Source organism: Salvelinus fontinalis, chromosome 33 (genome assembly GCF_029448725.1).
Source record: "Salvelinus fontinalis isolate EN_2023a chromosome 33, ASM2944872v1, whole genome shotgun sequence".
Classification (NCBI taxonomy): domain Eukaryota; kingdom Metazoa; phylum Chordata; class Actinopteri; order Salmoniformes; family Salmonidae; genus Salvelinus; species Salvelinus fontinalis.
In genome coordinates, this window is record NC_074697.1 from 47,281,499 (window position 1) to 47,297,895 (window position 16,397).

General features: G+C 42.4%; 1 protein-coding gene across 4 annotated transcripts in view; it reads left to right on the forward strand.

Annotated features, from left to right (window-relative positions):
- The first annotated feature begins 1,284 nt into the window (after window positions 1-1,284).
- Window positions 1,285-16,397, forward strand: part of LOC129832411 (histone-lysine N-methyltransferase 2A-like) — a 46,607-nt gene continuing 31,494 nt past the window's right edge. For all 4 annotated transcript variants that reach the window (XM_055896453.1, XM_055896454.1, XM_055896455.1 and 1 more), the window contains exon 1: window positions 1,285-1,562. In XM_055896453.1, coding sequence (XP_055752428.1) covers window positions 1,317-1,562 — 246 coding nt within the window. In that variant the 5' untranslated portion in view covers window positions 1,285-1,316. The remainder of the gene's footprint in view (window positions 1,563-16,397) is intronic.

Genomic DNA, 16,397 nt, shown 5'->3' on the forward strand with positions numbered 1-16,397 from the left:
CACTATGTATATACTGTACTCTATACCATCTACTGCATCTTGCCCTAGTAGTTGTGGAATTGTTAGGTTAGATTACTCGTTGATTATTACTGCATTGTCGGAACTAGAAGCACAAGCATTTCGCTACACTCGCATTAACATCTGCTAACCATGTGTATGTGACAAATAACATTTGTTTTGATTTGCTGCCAAAGGAGGGTCAACCAGTTATTAAATCCAAGGGTTCACACGTTTTCCACCCTAAACTGTGAATGTTTACACTGTGTGTTCAATAAAGACATGAAAATGTATAATTGTTTGAGTGTTATTAGTTTAAGCAGACTGTTTATCTATTGTTGTGACCTAGATGAAGATCAGTTCAAAATGTATGACCAACTTGTGCAGAAATCCATGTATTTCCAAAGGGTTCACATATTTTTTTTCTTGCCACTGTATGCCCAGACCATGCCCACGTGAATGTTTATTGGTCAAGAGCAACCATGTTTAAGGTATAAGTCTGCCAGGGGCACCTGGCTCACGCCCGGGAGGCAGGCCGGTTCCAAATCGAGCGCAATAAACTTTTAGCCAGTCAGAACAGCCTACACGGGAGCCCGGGCGAGATTAATTGAACCCTCGTTGATTTGTTGGATATGATCTTAAATTTAAACCACATAATTTGTTGTTCGTTGCAATTGCCCCTTTGTTTCTAGTTATTTGCCAGGTATGGTAGGTATGGCACCTCTTTCGAAAATATTGTGGACTTTTCTATTATGAACAAATACATTGACTGGATTTATTATTCATTGTATTGGTTATGATGAAATCCCTCCTGAATATCTATCATCGACTGTTCTCTTTGCTGCGGTACAGTGTCTTCAGAAAGTATTCACACTCCTTGAATTTTTCCATATTTTGTTACAGCCTGAATTTAAAATAAATTGAAAAAAACAAATTGTGGCACTGGTCCTACACACAATACCCCAGTCAGTGGATTTTTTTTTTTTTTTTTTTTTTTTTACAAATTAATGAGCCGAAATGTCTTGAGTCAATAACTATTCAATAATTTAATCCGAATTTTGAGATGGATCAAGCGTCAGTAGTTTAGAACTGTGTGTTTTTCCGACACGGCCCTGGAACCTGTTTGGTTAAGCTTTGGCTATAAAGTGATTGACTAGGAACATTGAAGAAATGCGTATTTGGGGCCACTTTATGCCCACCCCGCAACATGACTACGGATGTTTTTCACGTTAGTGAGTGACTGGGGGTTATGCGAAATGCTGGTTCAGGGCCACGCCCACTGAGTTCTCTGATCTTAGGGCAGACAGGCATAGTGTAAAATGGCGCACAGCTGTCGGTGGCGGTTCCCCGCTCGGCCCGGAGGGAGCAGCAACTTAGGCACCGGGAGGAGAGCGGGCCGAATCCGGGTCACGGCCTCCCTCCGAAGTGGCGCTGGGACCAACCCGAACACGGCTGGGCTCGGGCCCGGCTTTGATGCAGCGTTACAGGTCTCATCTGCTATCGGTTGCAACCTGCAGACATTTCGGGATGTTTTGGGGGAGTCGAGTGGTTCAAGCAGCGGGGAGGTAAGCGAAACACTAACTTGATTGTGGTTGGTTGTTAGCTAACTTGTTAACGTAAAATAGCTTCAAGGAGGAAGGTAACATTAAGTGCCCACACTCGCTAGCAATGTTAAACAGTAACGTTAGTACCAAGGAGTTGGATGATGCTGCCTCTGTATTCGGTGTTAGGAGTGTGACCTAACTTGTCAACGCCAATAAGCTAACTTTTTTTGTTTGGCCTTCATCCCCTCACTGGGTATCAAGCCCATCAACATGCTTCAATCCATGTGCTGCTGTTGCTACCCATTTTACAGTGATGAACCACAGAAGTCACAACAAGGATACCCGTGTAGGATTGGTAACGTTAGTTAGCCGAGTAGCACCAACGGTGCTGATGTTGCAAAGAGTTAAAAGTAGCCTGCTCACTTTCTAGCCACAATTTGGCCAAAGTGAATAAATTGACTCTCTGGTTGTCCAATATTGCCACAGAGGCGAAAAAGGAAGGATGGGATATAAAGCTAAACCATCGTTCGTTGGCTTATTTGTGGGCTGGTGACTTGTAGGGATAGAGCATCATATATCACAATCAACTCTTCAGATTTCAGAATGAGATCTTACGAGCCAGTTTGCTACAGTATAACTAGCTTAACAGCTTTCTAACTTCAACGTTATTTAGCTAACGTTATCTCCGTTTTTTAACTGTCTGTGATGTTAGTGTTACATTGATTTACAGTAACATGGGACCTCCCGGTTAGCGAGCGAGGCTCCTGTTTGAAAACAAAACATGTCAACTTGGGGAGGACAAGGAACCTGAACTTCATGTTTTTGATACTTGCTAAGGCATCTAGCTAGCTAACGTTATTTATACTCACCTCGTTTGAATTGCCCTAGTGTAGTAACGTTACAAGCATTAGTTAGCGTAGCATTAGACACCGATATTGAAGAGTTCAAGAAGCTACCGTTGTCACTAGCTTGCTGCGAGGTGTCAGTGCATAATGCTAATGTTGGCTAACCTTAGAACGAGGCTATTTACCTTGATTAAATTATCAGCTAGCTAGCATTTATTCATCTTTCTGCCTTGATCCACGCATCTAAAGTTGCTAGTTGGAAACGACGTTATTCGCGATTTGGGTTTGACTAATGGTCTGTGTAGCTTGCTAGGTGATGGATTTAGCTTGTAGTAGAACTCGCTCATTTGGCTAAGTGTTTAGCTCATGAACCTCTACCATGCTACGCACTTACTACGCGTAACTAGCTATCGCTGATACATAGGAAAATGGGAGGTGGACATGTTTTTTCCCCCTCTACACACAGTGCGTAGTACCAAAATAATGTCGGAATTGTGGACATATGATGACGTGCTAGCGAACTACAATTTTTGGTGGCCTGAGAAGGATTCGCCAGTATCATGTATGTTTGATGCGTGTTACTCCAAATTTAATCGTTCTAGTACTGACCGTGAGCTCGCAAGCTACAATAAGGAGCCTTTTGACGGACCTTGTGATGTGGGGGTGTGTTCGGTTTAGCGAACTACCATCTTTCTTTTTTCATGACGAGCACGCTTTCAGTGCAGTGGAAGTAGACCCTAGTGTTGTAGATCGGACATGGAGGTTAACTCAACACTTTATCAACGTTGTAAGATGTACTGTTATATTAGAGTATTTATTGGTGTTATTCAGGTTTGATGTTTAGATCATATTCTGAGTGTTCTCCAGTCCATACTCGTGTGTGATTTCAATGAGCCATTTTTCATGGGACCTATTGTGAAACTGGAAACACCGATTCTGTCCTGTGTGTGTATACACCTCATACCATCACTAGTAGATTACCCGAAAGGTTAATAGAATCTACTTTGATGTTGGCCAGTGCTATGGAAATGAGTCCCCCTGCCTGGGTTAACACTTTTTAGGAAGGGGGATCAACATGTCCCCCTCCCTCTATCCCAAGACACACAAAGAGGGGGAAAACACACTATCTGGGATGCGGTGGGACAGGGCCAAAATCCCAGTGGAACTTGCCGCTCATGGAAGTTGTAGACACAGTGTTGTGATTTCATTCAGAGTGGATGTTGCGCCTGGGCAGGATTGTTCTGGCTCATCGCAGCCTGCTGAGCTCACAGAGCAGCCGGACACTGAGCCCCTCCTTCCAGACAGACCCGTATCCACTTCAGCCACACAGGGGCTGTCTGAGCTCAACTTTTCTTCTGACAGCTGCCACTTTGGAATATATTAGCCAAGCCTTTTGGGATCCCTCAAAAGAGGGCTTGTAGACCATTGTTGTTCAAATGGCAGCATTTGTAAGCTATTGAATTTATTGTTAAAAAATTAATTTATTTTATTGATCCAGCCAAATGATGGTTGTTTATTTAAGCGCCCATCTGTCATAGTTGTCTTTTTGGGGCTCTTTGTTTGTCCCCCCCCCCCCCCCCCCCCCACCAAAAAAATCTGACTCACTTTCGTTGCGTCTTAGAATTTAACCCGTCTTTCTCTTGGCTCAGATTAAGACCGATGTCAATCCCTCACACAAGTGCAGCTGAATAGATGTTATCAAACGGAACACTTTGCCCCACTGGTTTTTGCTAAATTTTGTGTTTGGCGGAAGGGGTCCAGCAGGTGTTTGCCCTATTTATATGGCAGAGCTTTGTCTGCTTTATTCCAGCTTTCATGAAGTGCAGACGGCTGAAAGAGCACAGGCACGGATATCAAAGGGGAAGAGCGAAGCTTCCTCCCCCAGGGTCTATGCTGGGAGGAGAATTAGTCACAGGCCCTCCCATCCACGGCTTTATTCTGCTCTATCAGGCCACCAAAGGGTTTTTGCCTCTGCTTTCAGAGCTGTGAGAAAGCCGTCAATTGTGTGTCTGTTTGGGGCTGGTCCCCCAGACTTTGTGTCCCTTATTGCACCTCGCAGGAGGCGTGTCCTCAGCTTTGTTTTTATTAGGGTGCCGGTTGGAGCTGCCTCTCCCTGCCCGGTTGGGAGTGAGGTGTTGGGAACATGAGCCATCGATCCATCTCCTTGTAGGTGTTTGGTGTGTGTGGGCAAATGTGAACCAATGTTGTTTTTTTTACCTAGTGTTTTGGCACCTGAGAGGGACTAATATCAAGCTTTTTGTGGGACAATCAGAATTCTTCTTTCTTGAGTTTTTCGAATTCTTCCGAGACCCACCATTGCAGTCATTGGCCAGAGCCATCTGAGAGGAATTCCCCAGTGGCCTTTTAGTAAGAATGTGTCACCGGAAGGGCATATACAGTATGATCTCCTCCCCAATTGAAATTCAAAGGAGGGGTGGAGTATCCATAGTAAATCGGAGTGAAGCCTCTAGCCCTTAATTTGGCTGCTCCAAATTACTATCATTTATCCTGCCCGACATTCATTGCATTAATCTCAATTGTTAAATAAACAGATTGAGTTCTCCCTGTGATTGTAATCTTATTCCCTGACCACATTCACAATTTCGAGACTTTCTTTGCACATTTTATCTGCATACATTTTTTTTCTTCTGATGTCTCTCGCCACTGACTTGGGTTTAAACATCACAGTCCCAGGTTAGTGCAGTGATGTACAAGGACAGTCTGAGGCAAAAGGCAGATGTCTCACAAGATTCTACCGCATGGAATTGTTTAGAAGTATGAGGAAAGCATCAAAGTTAAAAGTAAGTTAACAATGCTTGTATTTAAAGGGGACTTGAGGTTCTCTAGACATTTAGATTCCCTGGAAGTTTGGAGCTGAATTCTACCGCTTTTAAATATCCCAGGGCTGACAGTTAATGATCGGTTGTTCTACTTGATGTGGAGGTTACAGGGACTGTGGATCATCAGCATCCCTGAAGAGCTGAGCAGCCGTCTGACTCTTATTTACCTTGCTTTTTAAAGGGAGCTATTACAGGGACTTCTCTTCTTTGCCTGGTCTTTAAAATTATATTTGAAAGTAAATTGTTGAAAGTAGACATATACATTTTAATAAAAATTTAGCTGAACATCACTAACTGGTGTTTTATTTTTTCAGGTTATCATCCGATTTTATAGAACAGTCATATTGGGCTTCTCACCTCACCAATATACACCCACGTACTAGTGATGCATAACAGAATACCTCAAACCACTTTTACATCCGCTCTGATGGTTCTGCGCTTGCAGGGGACAGGCCCAACTAGCAGACCGAAACATGAACATCTCCGCTTTGAATCGGACCTGTTGCTCTGTCTTAACTAAACTAATGAGGAAGAACTTGGCAATGCATGATATGGAAGTGTAGGTTAAAATTTGCATGTTGTGGCTGTAAAACAAACGGAAGCAGGGGTTAAGAAAATATGGAGAGTGAGTACACAAGCTTTACTTGTCGCCCTCTTCCAACAAGAGCCTTCCGACTAGGTTATGCATGCTACCTTTCGTCCCCTTTCTCCCCCTGGCTTGCTTCTTTGTTTACTACACTTTACATTTTATTAATTTAGTAGCTGCTTATCCAGAGCGACTTACGGGAGCATCTAGGGCCTTGCTCAAGAACACACAGGCAGATTTTTCACCTAGTCGGCTTGGAGAGTCGAACCAGCTACCTTTTGGTTACTGGCCCAATGTTCTTAACCGCTAGGCTACCTGCCACCCCTGTTCTAGTCGAAGCAGGTGGCTCCCTTTCCTGCAAGCGAGCCCATAGGTCCTTTTGGTTTTGCGTCACACTGCTCTCCCCGGCCTGCCTGTGGGCATGGAGCGCGTTTGTGCGTCTCTAGCGCATGGCTGGCTGCATGGGGGAGTGAGAGGCTTGTGTGGGAGGCTTGTTTAGATTGGGATTTTGATTGCTTCTGTGCGAGCGTGTTCATCCCCTTTTCATGCTCGCAGTTCCCCTGGAAACATGCACAGGCTCAGTTGCTGTACCAGGTGGTCAAGATGCTGCTCCCCCTACACACACCCTGCTTTTCTGCCCGTCCTTATTCCCTCTCCTGTTTTGGCTCTGTTTACATCTTGCGGTGTGGTTCACGTGGAGGGAGGAGTGTGTGTGTGTGTGACGTCATCGAGCTACTTGCGTTTGTCATGTTCCGCCCCCTTAGCACTCTCCAACCAACACCTATAGCAACTTGCCTGAGAACATGCTGAGAAATGCTGCCTGAATGAACTGTAGCACATAGTCTATCAGTGTCAGCGTTGAAGTAAGAGATGGCTAGATTGAAAGATTCAGGTATCAGAGGGCAACATGATTAACAAAACTAGAGGCTTCTGCTATATTGCAAATTATCGACACTTGTCGTCACCAAAAATCTAGGCTATGTGCCAAATGAAATTGCCGCTAACTGAATCTGATCACAATATTAAAAGTATATGGGACGTCAACAAGTTGGCTGTGCTATACAGGTTGGAGTTAAGACTGTAGTGTGGACTCCTAGACAGCAGCTGCTCTACAAACGGGGCCGAAGGGACTTAAACTGCAGCCCCATATTCTGCTATAAATAAAGATTATGAAATGACACACCCCCACCCCTCCGGCACGAGAAGTGACACTAAAGACTTCCAGAGGAACTCTGAGATATTAATCATCTCACCAGCCCTGCGGGGTTGGTTGGCCGGGGATGCTTTATGGACTGTGGCTAGTTGGGTTAAGGCCTCGCTACGGTGGCATGCTAAGGTGGGCATCTAAGGCCTATGTGTTTTCTGACATGCATGTATGAGATGTCTTTGGCCTTTCAACTTGCCCAGGTCTAATGGTCAGTAGTACTGACAGTCATAAACAACAATACTTGTGCTATATAAATAGAAGTTTGCTGTTAAACTTAAAGGCATTTTGCGGTTGATGAGCGGAGTCCCACCTTGGTGTTGGAGGACGTTGAGTCTGTCTGCCTTCTGTTGGATCTGCTTTATCTATAATTACTGTTACACACTCATCCTGTGGCCCAGATGTAATTACAAATGGAGGGTCCTGGAGACAGAATAATATTCAATTTCTGTCCAATTCCAGTTGAGCAGATCTTTAATTGAAACAATCCAAGGACACACTTCCTGGTGCTGTGAGTGACCTGTTTTATATTCTGATATACAACATCCCACACCCCACTGTAGAGACTGCACTGATTAGGTCCACCGTCATCATGTACACCTGTAGACGAGGGCACCATATGGCACCCTATTCCCTATCTAGTGCCCTATGGGCCCTGGTCAAAAGTAGTGTAATAAACAGGCAACATGGTTCTATTTGAGGTGCCTAGGCCTAGTCAATTGAGAGCTCCATTGGATGTTGTTGACCTCACTGAGTCATGTTTAACATGCTGTCTGGGTAGCTTTGGAATTTATGCCTTCAGGTAACTCCTATAGCTAGAGATGGCCTCGTTCACTGTGCCTTACCTCAACATTAGGAGAGATTGAAACATTTTAGAGGAAAGTAAAATAAGTACCCTACTAAGTGTGTTTGTGTGTTATGTCAGGAGATGAGTCCCATCGGGCCCTCTCAAAGATTACATGACTGAGTGGGTGACATCACAGCTGATGTCAGGCAGCCTAGCAACTGCTACTTCTAAGGATACCTGTGTGCCCTGCTAGGACTTCCTGGAAGTGAAGAAAAACCAATATCATGCTCAACGGTGCCATAGACATCATTAAATACATCGGTGTAGCCTTATGATTGTCTGTGACCATATGCTACATGAAACATGTATCTAGTTAGGCTTATAGGCAATTTTCCTTTTGAGATATAGGCTACTAAAAAGCCCTTAATTGACAGGCGTCCTGTTAATGCAGAATTATGAGTTTTTCACTCAGGAAAAAAAAGAGGAGAGTGGATAAGAAATATCTTGCTGCGTTTTGTAAACACAGATCTTAAATGCTTCTTATTGTAACTTCTGCTCGTCACCGGAAACATTTTCTCAACTCTTATTTTTCCTTAACTGTGTTGTTGGTGTAAAGGGCTTTCAAGTAAGCATTTGACTTTAAGGTCTATTCGGTGCATGTGACAAATCAAATTTGATAACATTAGAAATATCCTGGCAATTCATTGTTTTTGCAAAAAAAAAAATCCTTTCTTTTTCATTGTAAACTAATTTACTAATGTGGCTGAAATCCAAATAGCATTTTTTTTTTTAATATGTATTTATTTTTACCTTTTATTTAACTAGGCAAGTCAGTTAAGAACAAATTGTTATTTACAATGACGGCCTAGGAGCAGCGGGTTAACTGCCTTGTTCAGGGGCAGAACGACAGATTTTTACCTTCTCAGCTCAGTGATTCGATCTTGCAACCTTAACGGTTACTGGCCCAACGCTCTAACCACTAGGCTACCTGCCGCCTCTGATGAAAATAAAACAATTTTCTGGGGGGGGGGGGGGCAGGGTGGAGAGCAAAGGTGCTTGCCGGGGGGGAGGGGTCGGTGCTACATATGCTGATCGTGATGGTTTGGTGCACTTTTACCTTTTTATTGAGTTACATGTTATGCAGGCCACCATAGGAACTACAAACGACAGTAGGGCGGGGCTTTACTTCCTGGAATATCAAGGGTTTAAACGAACCAATTAACTTTTTAGGACTGCAATCCCGTTAACGGGATCGATATGACAACAGCCAGTGAAAGTGCAGGGCGCAAATTCAAACAGATATCTTATAATTAAAATTCCTCAAACATACAACTGTTTTATACAATTTTAAAGATAATCTTGTTGTTAATCCCACCACAGTGTCCGATTTCAAAAAGGCTTTACAGCGAAAGCACCACAAACGATTATGTTAGGTCACCGCCAAGTCACAGAAAAACACAGCCATTTTTCCAGCCAAAGACAGTCACAAAAAGCAGAAATAGAGATAAATTAATCACTAGCCTTTGATCTTCATCAGATGACACTCATAGGACTTCATGTTACACAATACATGTATGTTTTGTTTGGTAAAGTTCATATTTATATAAAAAAATCTCAGTATACATTGGTGCGTTATGTTCAGTAATGTTTTGCCTCCAAAACATCCGGTGATTTTGCAGAGAGCCACATCAATTTACAGAAATACTCATCATAAATGTTGATGAAAATACAAGTGTTATACATGGAACTTTAGATAAACTTCTCCTTAATGCAACCGCTGTGTCAGATTTAAGAAAGCTTTACGGAAAAAGCTAACCATGCTATAATCTGAGGTTGGCACTCAGAGCCCAATCAAGACAAAAATATATCCGCCATATTGTGCAGTCAACAGAAGTCAGAAATAACATTATGAATATTCACTTACCTTTGATCTTCATCAGAATGCACTCCCAGGAATCCCAGTTCCACAATAAATGTTTGATTTGTTCGGTAATGTCCATTTATGTTCAAATAGCTACTTTTGTTAGCGCGTTTGGTAAACAAATCCAAAGACACGAAGCGTGTTCACTAAAAGCAGACAATGTCAAAAAGTTCCCTAACAGTCAGTAGAAACATGTCAGAAGATGTATTGAATCAATCTTTAGGATGTTTTTAACATAAATCTTCAATAATGTTCCAACCGGAGAATTCCTTTGTCTTCAGAAGTGCGATGGAACAGAGCTCGCATGGTCAGCGCATGTTCAGCTCATGGTAGACCTTACTCAATCCCCTCTCATTCGGCCCCCCTTCACAGTAGAAGCATCATACAAGGTTCTAAAGACTGTTGACATCTAATGGAAGACTTAGGAAGTGCAAAATGACCCATATCGCACTGTGTATTCGATAGGCGATGAGTTGAAAACCTACAAACCTAAGATTTCCCACTTCCTGGTTGAATTCTCTCAGATTTTTGCCTGCCATATGAGTTCTGTTATACTCAAAACATCATTCAAACAGTTTTAGAAACTTCATAGTTTTCCAACCAATAATAATATGCATATATTAGCAACTGGGACTGAGGAGCAGGCAGTTTACTCTGGGCACCTTTGGGCACCTTTTCTTCCAAGCTACTCAATACTGCCTCTGTAGCCATAAGAAGTTAAGCGAGGCAAGGTCTTTCACTTGAAAGCACTCTCGTCTTATATTTTTGCAAGAAACCCATCTGAAAAACAATTCTCATAGCAGACTTAAATGTAGGTGGGTGGGGCAAGTGTATCACTAACTTCTCCGCCAAAACAAGAGGCACAGCGATTCTGGTACGGAAAGGAATTCCCTTTCTACATAACCCTCTTTATCCGCAATAGTGGTTTTATGTGATCGTAATAGCAGAGATCCACTCTACTTCTGCAAATCTACTAAATAATAAACCCAACATTGATGACCTCTTTTTTTTTTTCAAAAGAGTCCTTGCCCTGATTCCAGATATCTCCCATGCTAATTTAGTGATTGGAGGGGACCTTAACTGTGTGCTAGACCAATATTTGGATAGATCCTCTACCCGGGGTACCCCTACCTTCTATTCAAGGGAATTCTTGAATAACTACATAAAAAGTTCTAACTTATTTGAGATATGGAGGATCTCTAACCCTACGGGTTGGGAATACTCCTTTTACTCATGTCCACAATGTTTATACTCGAATTGACTACTTTTTTGGTTGATGTGAAATTACACCCCTATACCTGTAATGTGAGGTATCATGATATTATAATCTCACCACAGTCCACTCACCTTCTCCCTGAGATTGGGTGACATCGTACCAAACGAGAGGATCTGGATGTTGAATCCTCAGCTCCTCACAGAACCAACATTCTGTGAACATCTTAAAGACCAAATTACATTTTCCCCTGATACCAACGACAACAGAGACTTCCCCAGCATTATTATGGGAAACACTGAAGGCTAATTTGTGAGGCTGTATCTCCTTTCAGGCTGCCAGGAGTAGGCAAAACAGAAAAGAATTGGAAGAACAAATTCACTTACTGGATAGTGAAAATGCTAGCCATCCATCTATGGAGAAACATAAATTACCTCTTTTAAATATTTTATATTACATTCTCTCAGCTAAAATCGCTAAATCTTTTCTCTATGCCAAGCAAAACATTTTTGAGTTTGGTGACAAACCACACAAATTACTCGCCAGACAACTTAGAAAAAATGTGAGTGACCGAATGATTCACAAAGTTAAATCTGCATCTGAGGAATTACTCTCTTCCCCCAAAGACTCTATATAAGACTCTATATACACATCTAAAGCGGATCCTAACCCCTTAATTATGCAAAACTTTTTGGAGGACTGTAATTTCCCTGCCCTGAACCAGGAAGATTCCAACTTCCTGAATCAGGAAATATCTCTTGGAGAAATTCGAGAAACAATTAAATCTCTAAAGAGTGGCAAGACCCCGGGCCCAGATAGATACCCTTGTGAATTCTATAAAACATTCAGCAACATGCTCTCTCCCTACCTGCACAAAATGTTGTTTCAGGCCAATGAGGACGGAGCTCTCCCACCTACTTTGGATGAGGCGTTCATTACAGTTATACATAAGAAGGGTAAAGATCTGGAAGAGGTAGGGTCATATAGACCAATATCTCTCCTTAATACAGACCAAAAGATTTTAGCAATAACTCTGGCTAACAGGCTTAGCACTTTAATGGGCAAATTGACCCTAACAGAAACTTATTCTTCAATCTCAGGCGCCTCTTCAACATGATGTATTCTCAGAGGTTACCTAATGTGGACCTTGCCGTTATATCACTTGATGCCGAAAAGGCCTTTGACCAAGTTGAGTGGTCCTATCTATTCAAGGTTCTACAGAAATGTAATATTGGAGATGGGTTCATAAATTGGATCCAGCTTTTATATAGGAACCCCTGTGCGAGAATACTCACTAACTAATCATTGTCGCCCCGATTTAACCTTTCTACAGGGACAAGGCAGGGTTGTGCGCTGTCGGCTATGCTCTTTGTTCTAATTATTGAACCTCTCGCTCTGGCGATCAGATCTCATGCAGCCATACACGGCTATAATACTAAAGATACTCTAAATAAGATTTCCATATACGCAGATGACATTCTCCTCTATGTAATAGAACCCCAAGCTAGTATCCCAGCTAATCACTTGATGTGATTCATTTGTTTGGTACCTTTCTTGGGATACAGAATAAATTGGATCAAGAGCGAATTAATGCGCATACGGTTGCAAAACACCTCTTGGCTAGAACATCTTCCAGTTAAGTTATCTTCAGAAAAATTTACCTACCTAGGAATTGTAGTTACCAAACAATACTCCTCACTATTTAAAGAGAATTTCCCCTCTGACGCAAAACTCAAGGCAAACAACATTTGAGAACTGTCCCAATTTCTCTGCTCGCAAGAATTATTGCCATTAAAATGGTCTTCCTCCCACAACTGCTCTACCTATACCAGAACATCCCAGTATTCATACCTAAGTCCTTTCATAAACAACTGGACTCAATTATCAATCCATTCATCTGGGATTATAAAACACACAGGATAGGTAAAAAGCACCTCTCTAAATCCAAGATGGAAGGAGGATTGTCTCTCCCAAATTTTATATTTCATTATTGGGCTGCTAACCTCCGTGCTGTTAAGTTTTTGCTGGATCGCACTTCCGTCATCCAGCTGGCTTAGTATGGAGCGTGAGGAGTGTCACCCCTTCTCTATTGGTGCTGTGATTTGTCGCCTGTCAATCTGGAGATGTCACTTTATAGTTACAATCCTATTATACATAGCACAGTCCGAATCTGGAAGCGAATTAAAGTCCACTTTGATCTTAGACCAATATCATTCATGCTCCCAGTTACGAGGAGTCCCTCCTTATCCGCCTCTAACCTTGATAACACCTTTGAGCAATGGGTAGAGTTGGGGATAAATACCATAGGGGATCTATATATAGAAGGGACCTTTGCCTCCTTTGAGTTTCTGAGGGAAATGTATAATCTTCCCAGAAGTAACTTTTTCAGATACCTACAAATTAGAGACTGTTAGAAAACACCTCCAGACATTTGGGAATGCTAAACCTTCCATGTTTGACGGATGCATAAAAATATGCCCCACCTCAGACAAACTCATATCTCTTCTATATGATGCTTTTCAATCTGTTAGCATACCTTTTACAGATGCCATTTAAGGCAAAATGGGAGCAAGAACTAGGGACTGACATTTCTGTGGCAGACTGGGAAGATGGCTTGGAGTATATCCACACCTGCTCCATTAACTCCAGACATCGTCTCATACAATTCAAGGTATTACACTATTCCAAAACAAAACTGCATAGGAATTATCGGGGGGCAGCTACCCTCTTTCTACCTGTCTACCCGTTTTGTATTATTTGTTTTTTACCTAGAACTCTGGGTCTTGTTTCTGTCTGCTTTTTTATGTTTAGATAAGAATTACATGCTCGTCTTTTACACCTATACACCATTATGGTGTGTTCAATAAAAGATGAACGAGAAACCTAAACCTTTTGCCTTATCATAAGTAGACATAATTGCAAATGATTAAATCCTTCCAATAAAAAAAAAATATATAACATTTTAGTTACACATTTAACTTTAAATGAGTTGACTCTTCACATGGGATGATTTCACTGAACAACAAACTAAAGGGAATATTGAATGATCCCCAATGATCCATCGCATCTCCCAAAAACGTCTGTAAAATGATATTCTAGAGACCAGAGCATTGGTTGTCTTCCTCTCAGGCTTCCATGTCTTCTCCCTGGACCTCCTCAATGTCCACCTCTTGAACATCAGACTGAGGCCTCATCTTTACTGTCACTTTCCAACCTTGTTGAGGATGGCTCATTGTCAGGCTCAAGTCTCATATTTGCCCGGCTGGCCACCAATTTTTCAACCCTTGTGTTGGTCAGCCTGTTGCGTGCTTTGGTGTGTGTGTTCCCAAACAAGGACCAGTTGAGCTCTGAGGTGGCTGATGTTGGTGGGATTTGGAAGATGGAGGCAACAGGGAATAGAGCCTCAGATCCACAAAGTCCCTTCCACCGGGTGGCTGATGAGAGATGTTGGCACGACTGCCATATTGCATCTCCATCCCAAAGCCCTTGCTTGGAAGTGTACTTCGCCAGACTGCCAAGAACCTTGCCCTCATCCAGGCTAAGGTGGTGAGACACGGTAGTGATGACACCATAGGCCTTGTTGATCTCTGCACCAGACAGAATGCTCTTGCCAGCATACTTGGGGTTCAACATGTACGCTGCGGCGTGTATGAGCTTCAGGCAGAAGTCTTCACGCTTTTTAATGTATTTCGGAACTGCGGTTTCGTCTGCTTGGAGCAACAGTGAAGTGGGCAGGGCAGTATGGATTTATTTTCTTACATCTGCAAGCAGAGTCAACATCAGACAGGATGGCATTGTCTCCCTCAATCTGTGCAATGGCTACTGCTATAGGTTTCAGGCTGCGTACCACTCTCTCCCAAAATACATCATCCAGGAGGATCCTCTTGATGGGGCTGTCTATATCGGCAGACTGTGATATTGCCATTTCTTGGAGCAACTCCTTCCCCTCCAGGAGACTGTCAAACATGATGACAACACCACCCCAACGGGTGTTGCTGGGCAACTTCAATGTGGTGCTTTTATTCTTCTCACTTTGCTTGGTGAGGTAGATTGCTGCTATAACTTGATGACTCTTCACATACCTAACCATTTCCTTGGCTCTCTTGTAGAGTGTATCCATAGTTTTCAGTGCCATGGTGTCCTTAAGGAGCAGATTCAAAGCATGAGCAGCACAGCCAATGGGTGTGATGTGAGGGTAGGACTCTTCCACTTTTGACCAAGAGGCCTTCATGTTTGCAGCATTGTCTGTCACCAGTGCAAATACCTTCTGTGGTCCAAGGTCATGGACTGCCTTCTGCTCATCCTCAATGTAGAGACCGGTGTGTTTGTTGTCAATTGTGTCTGTGCTCTTGTAGAATAACGGTTGAGGGGTGAAGATGATGTAGTTAATTATTCCTTGCTCACGAACATTCGACCACCCATCAGATGATTTCAATACAGACTACTTTCTCTATGATTTGCTTGACCTTCACTTGAACTCAGCATCCAGCAAATGAGTAGGTAAAGCATGTCTGGTTGGAGGGATGTATGCTGGGTGAAGAACATTCAGAAACCTCTTCCAATACACATTGCCTGTGAGCATCAGAGGTGAACCAGTTGCATACACAGCTCGAGCAAGACATTCATCAGCATTTCTCTGACTACGTTCCTCCATTGAGTCAAAAAAACGTTGGATTCCAGGAGGACCATGAGCTGTTGCTATCGATAAGGTGTCTTATTCACCATTTTCACCTCGAATAGAAGTAGAGGGACTTTTGTCAGAGGTTGTGAGTGCTGAGGGGACTTTATGCACTTGACCAGATTATGCATCTTTGCATTCTTCACACGTGATTTGGCACAGTATTTGCAAATGTACACAGCTTTTCCTTCTACATTTAACTGCAGTGAAATGTCTCCACACACCCGACAGTGCCCGTGGCATTTTCCTGTAAAGATTAGATTTTAAGTCATTTTTTAAATAAAAATACAATTCCATGCACATATAAATCGTTAAGCAGTTAGATTAAACCACTCCTTTTTAAGAGAAATGTTTCAAAATGAAACATGTATGGAAACAGGTAAATTAACACTCCTCAGTTAGCAGGCTCAAGCAAGCTAAACCCCACATGGTAGCAAAAACTAACTAGCAGAAATGGTTAAGTTAGAAATGATTTAAACAGACTTTGCTGTAGGCTACCATTTACTAGTTAACAGAAAATCATGTTTGTTGTATAAAATATATTCACCCCACCCAGTATTGTAATCAAAACTTACCATAAAGAATGTAGTCCTTGGCTCAGACAGTATAGTAGTGTGGGCTCAATAGCATCTCATTAGTGTGCAAGATCTTGAGAATCAGCTGTACATGTGATGGAAGAATGCACTGTGCATGTAGAGGGTTGCAATTCCATTGAATTGGGGATAGTTTAACCAAAATAGTCTAACCAAAATATGTCACAAGAGAAGAATTACCTTGTATCT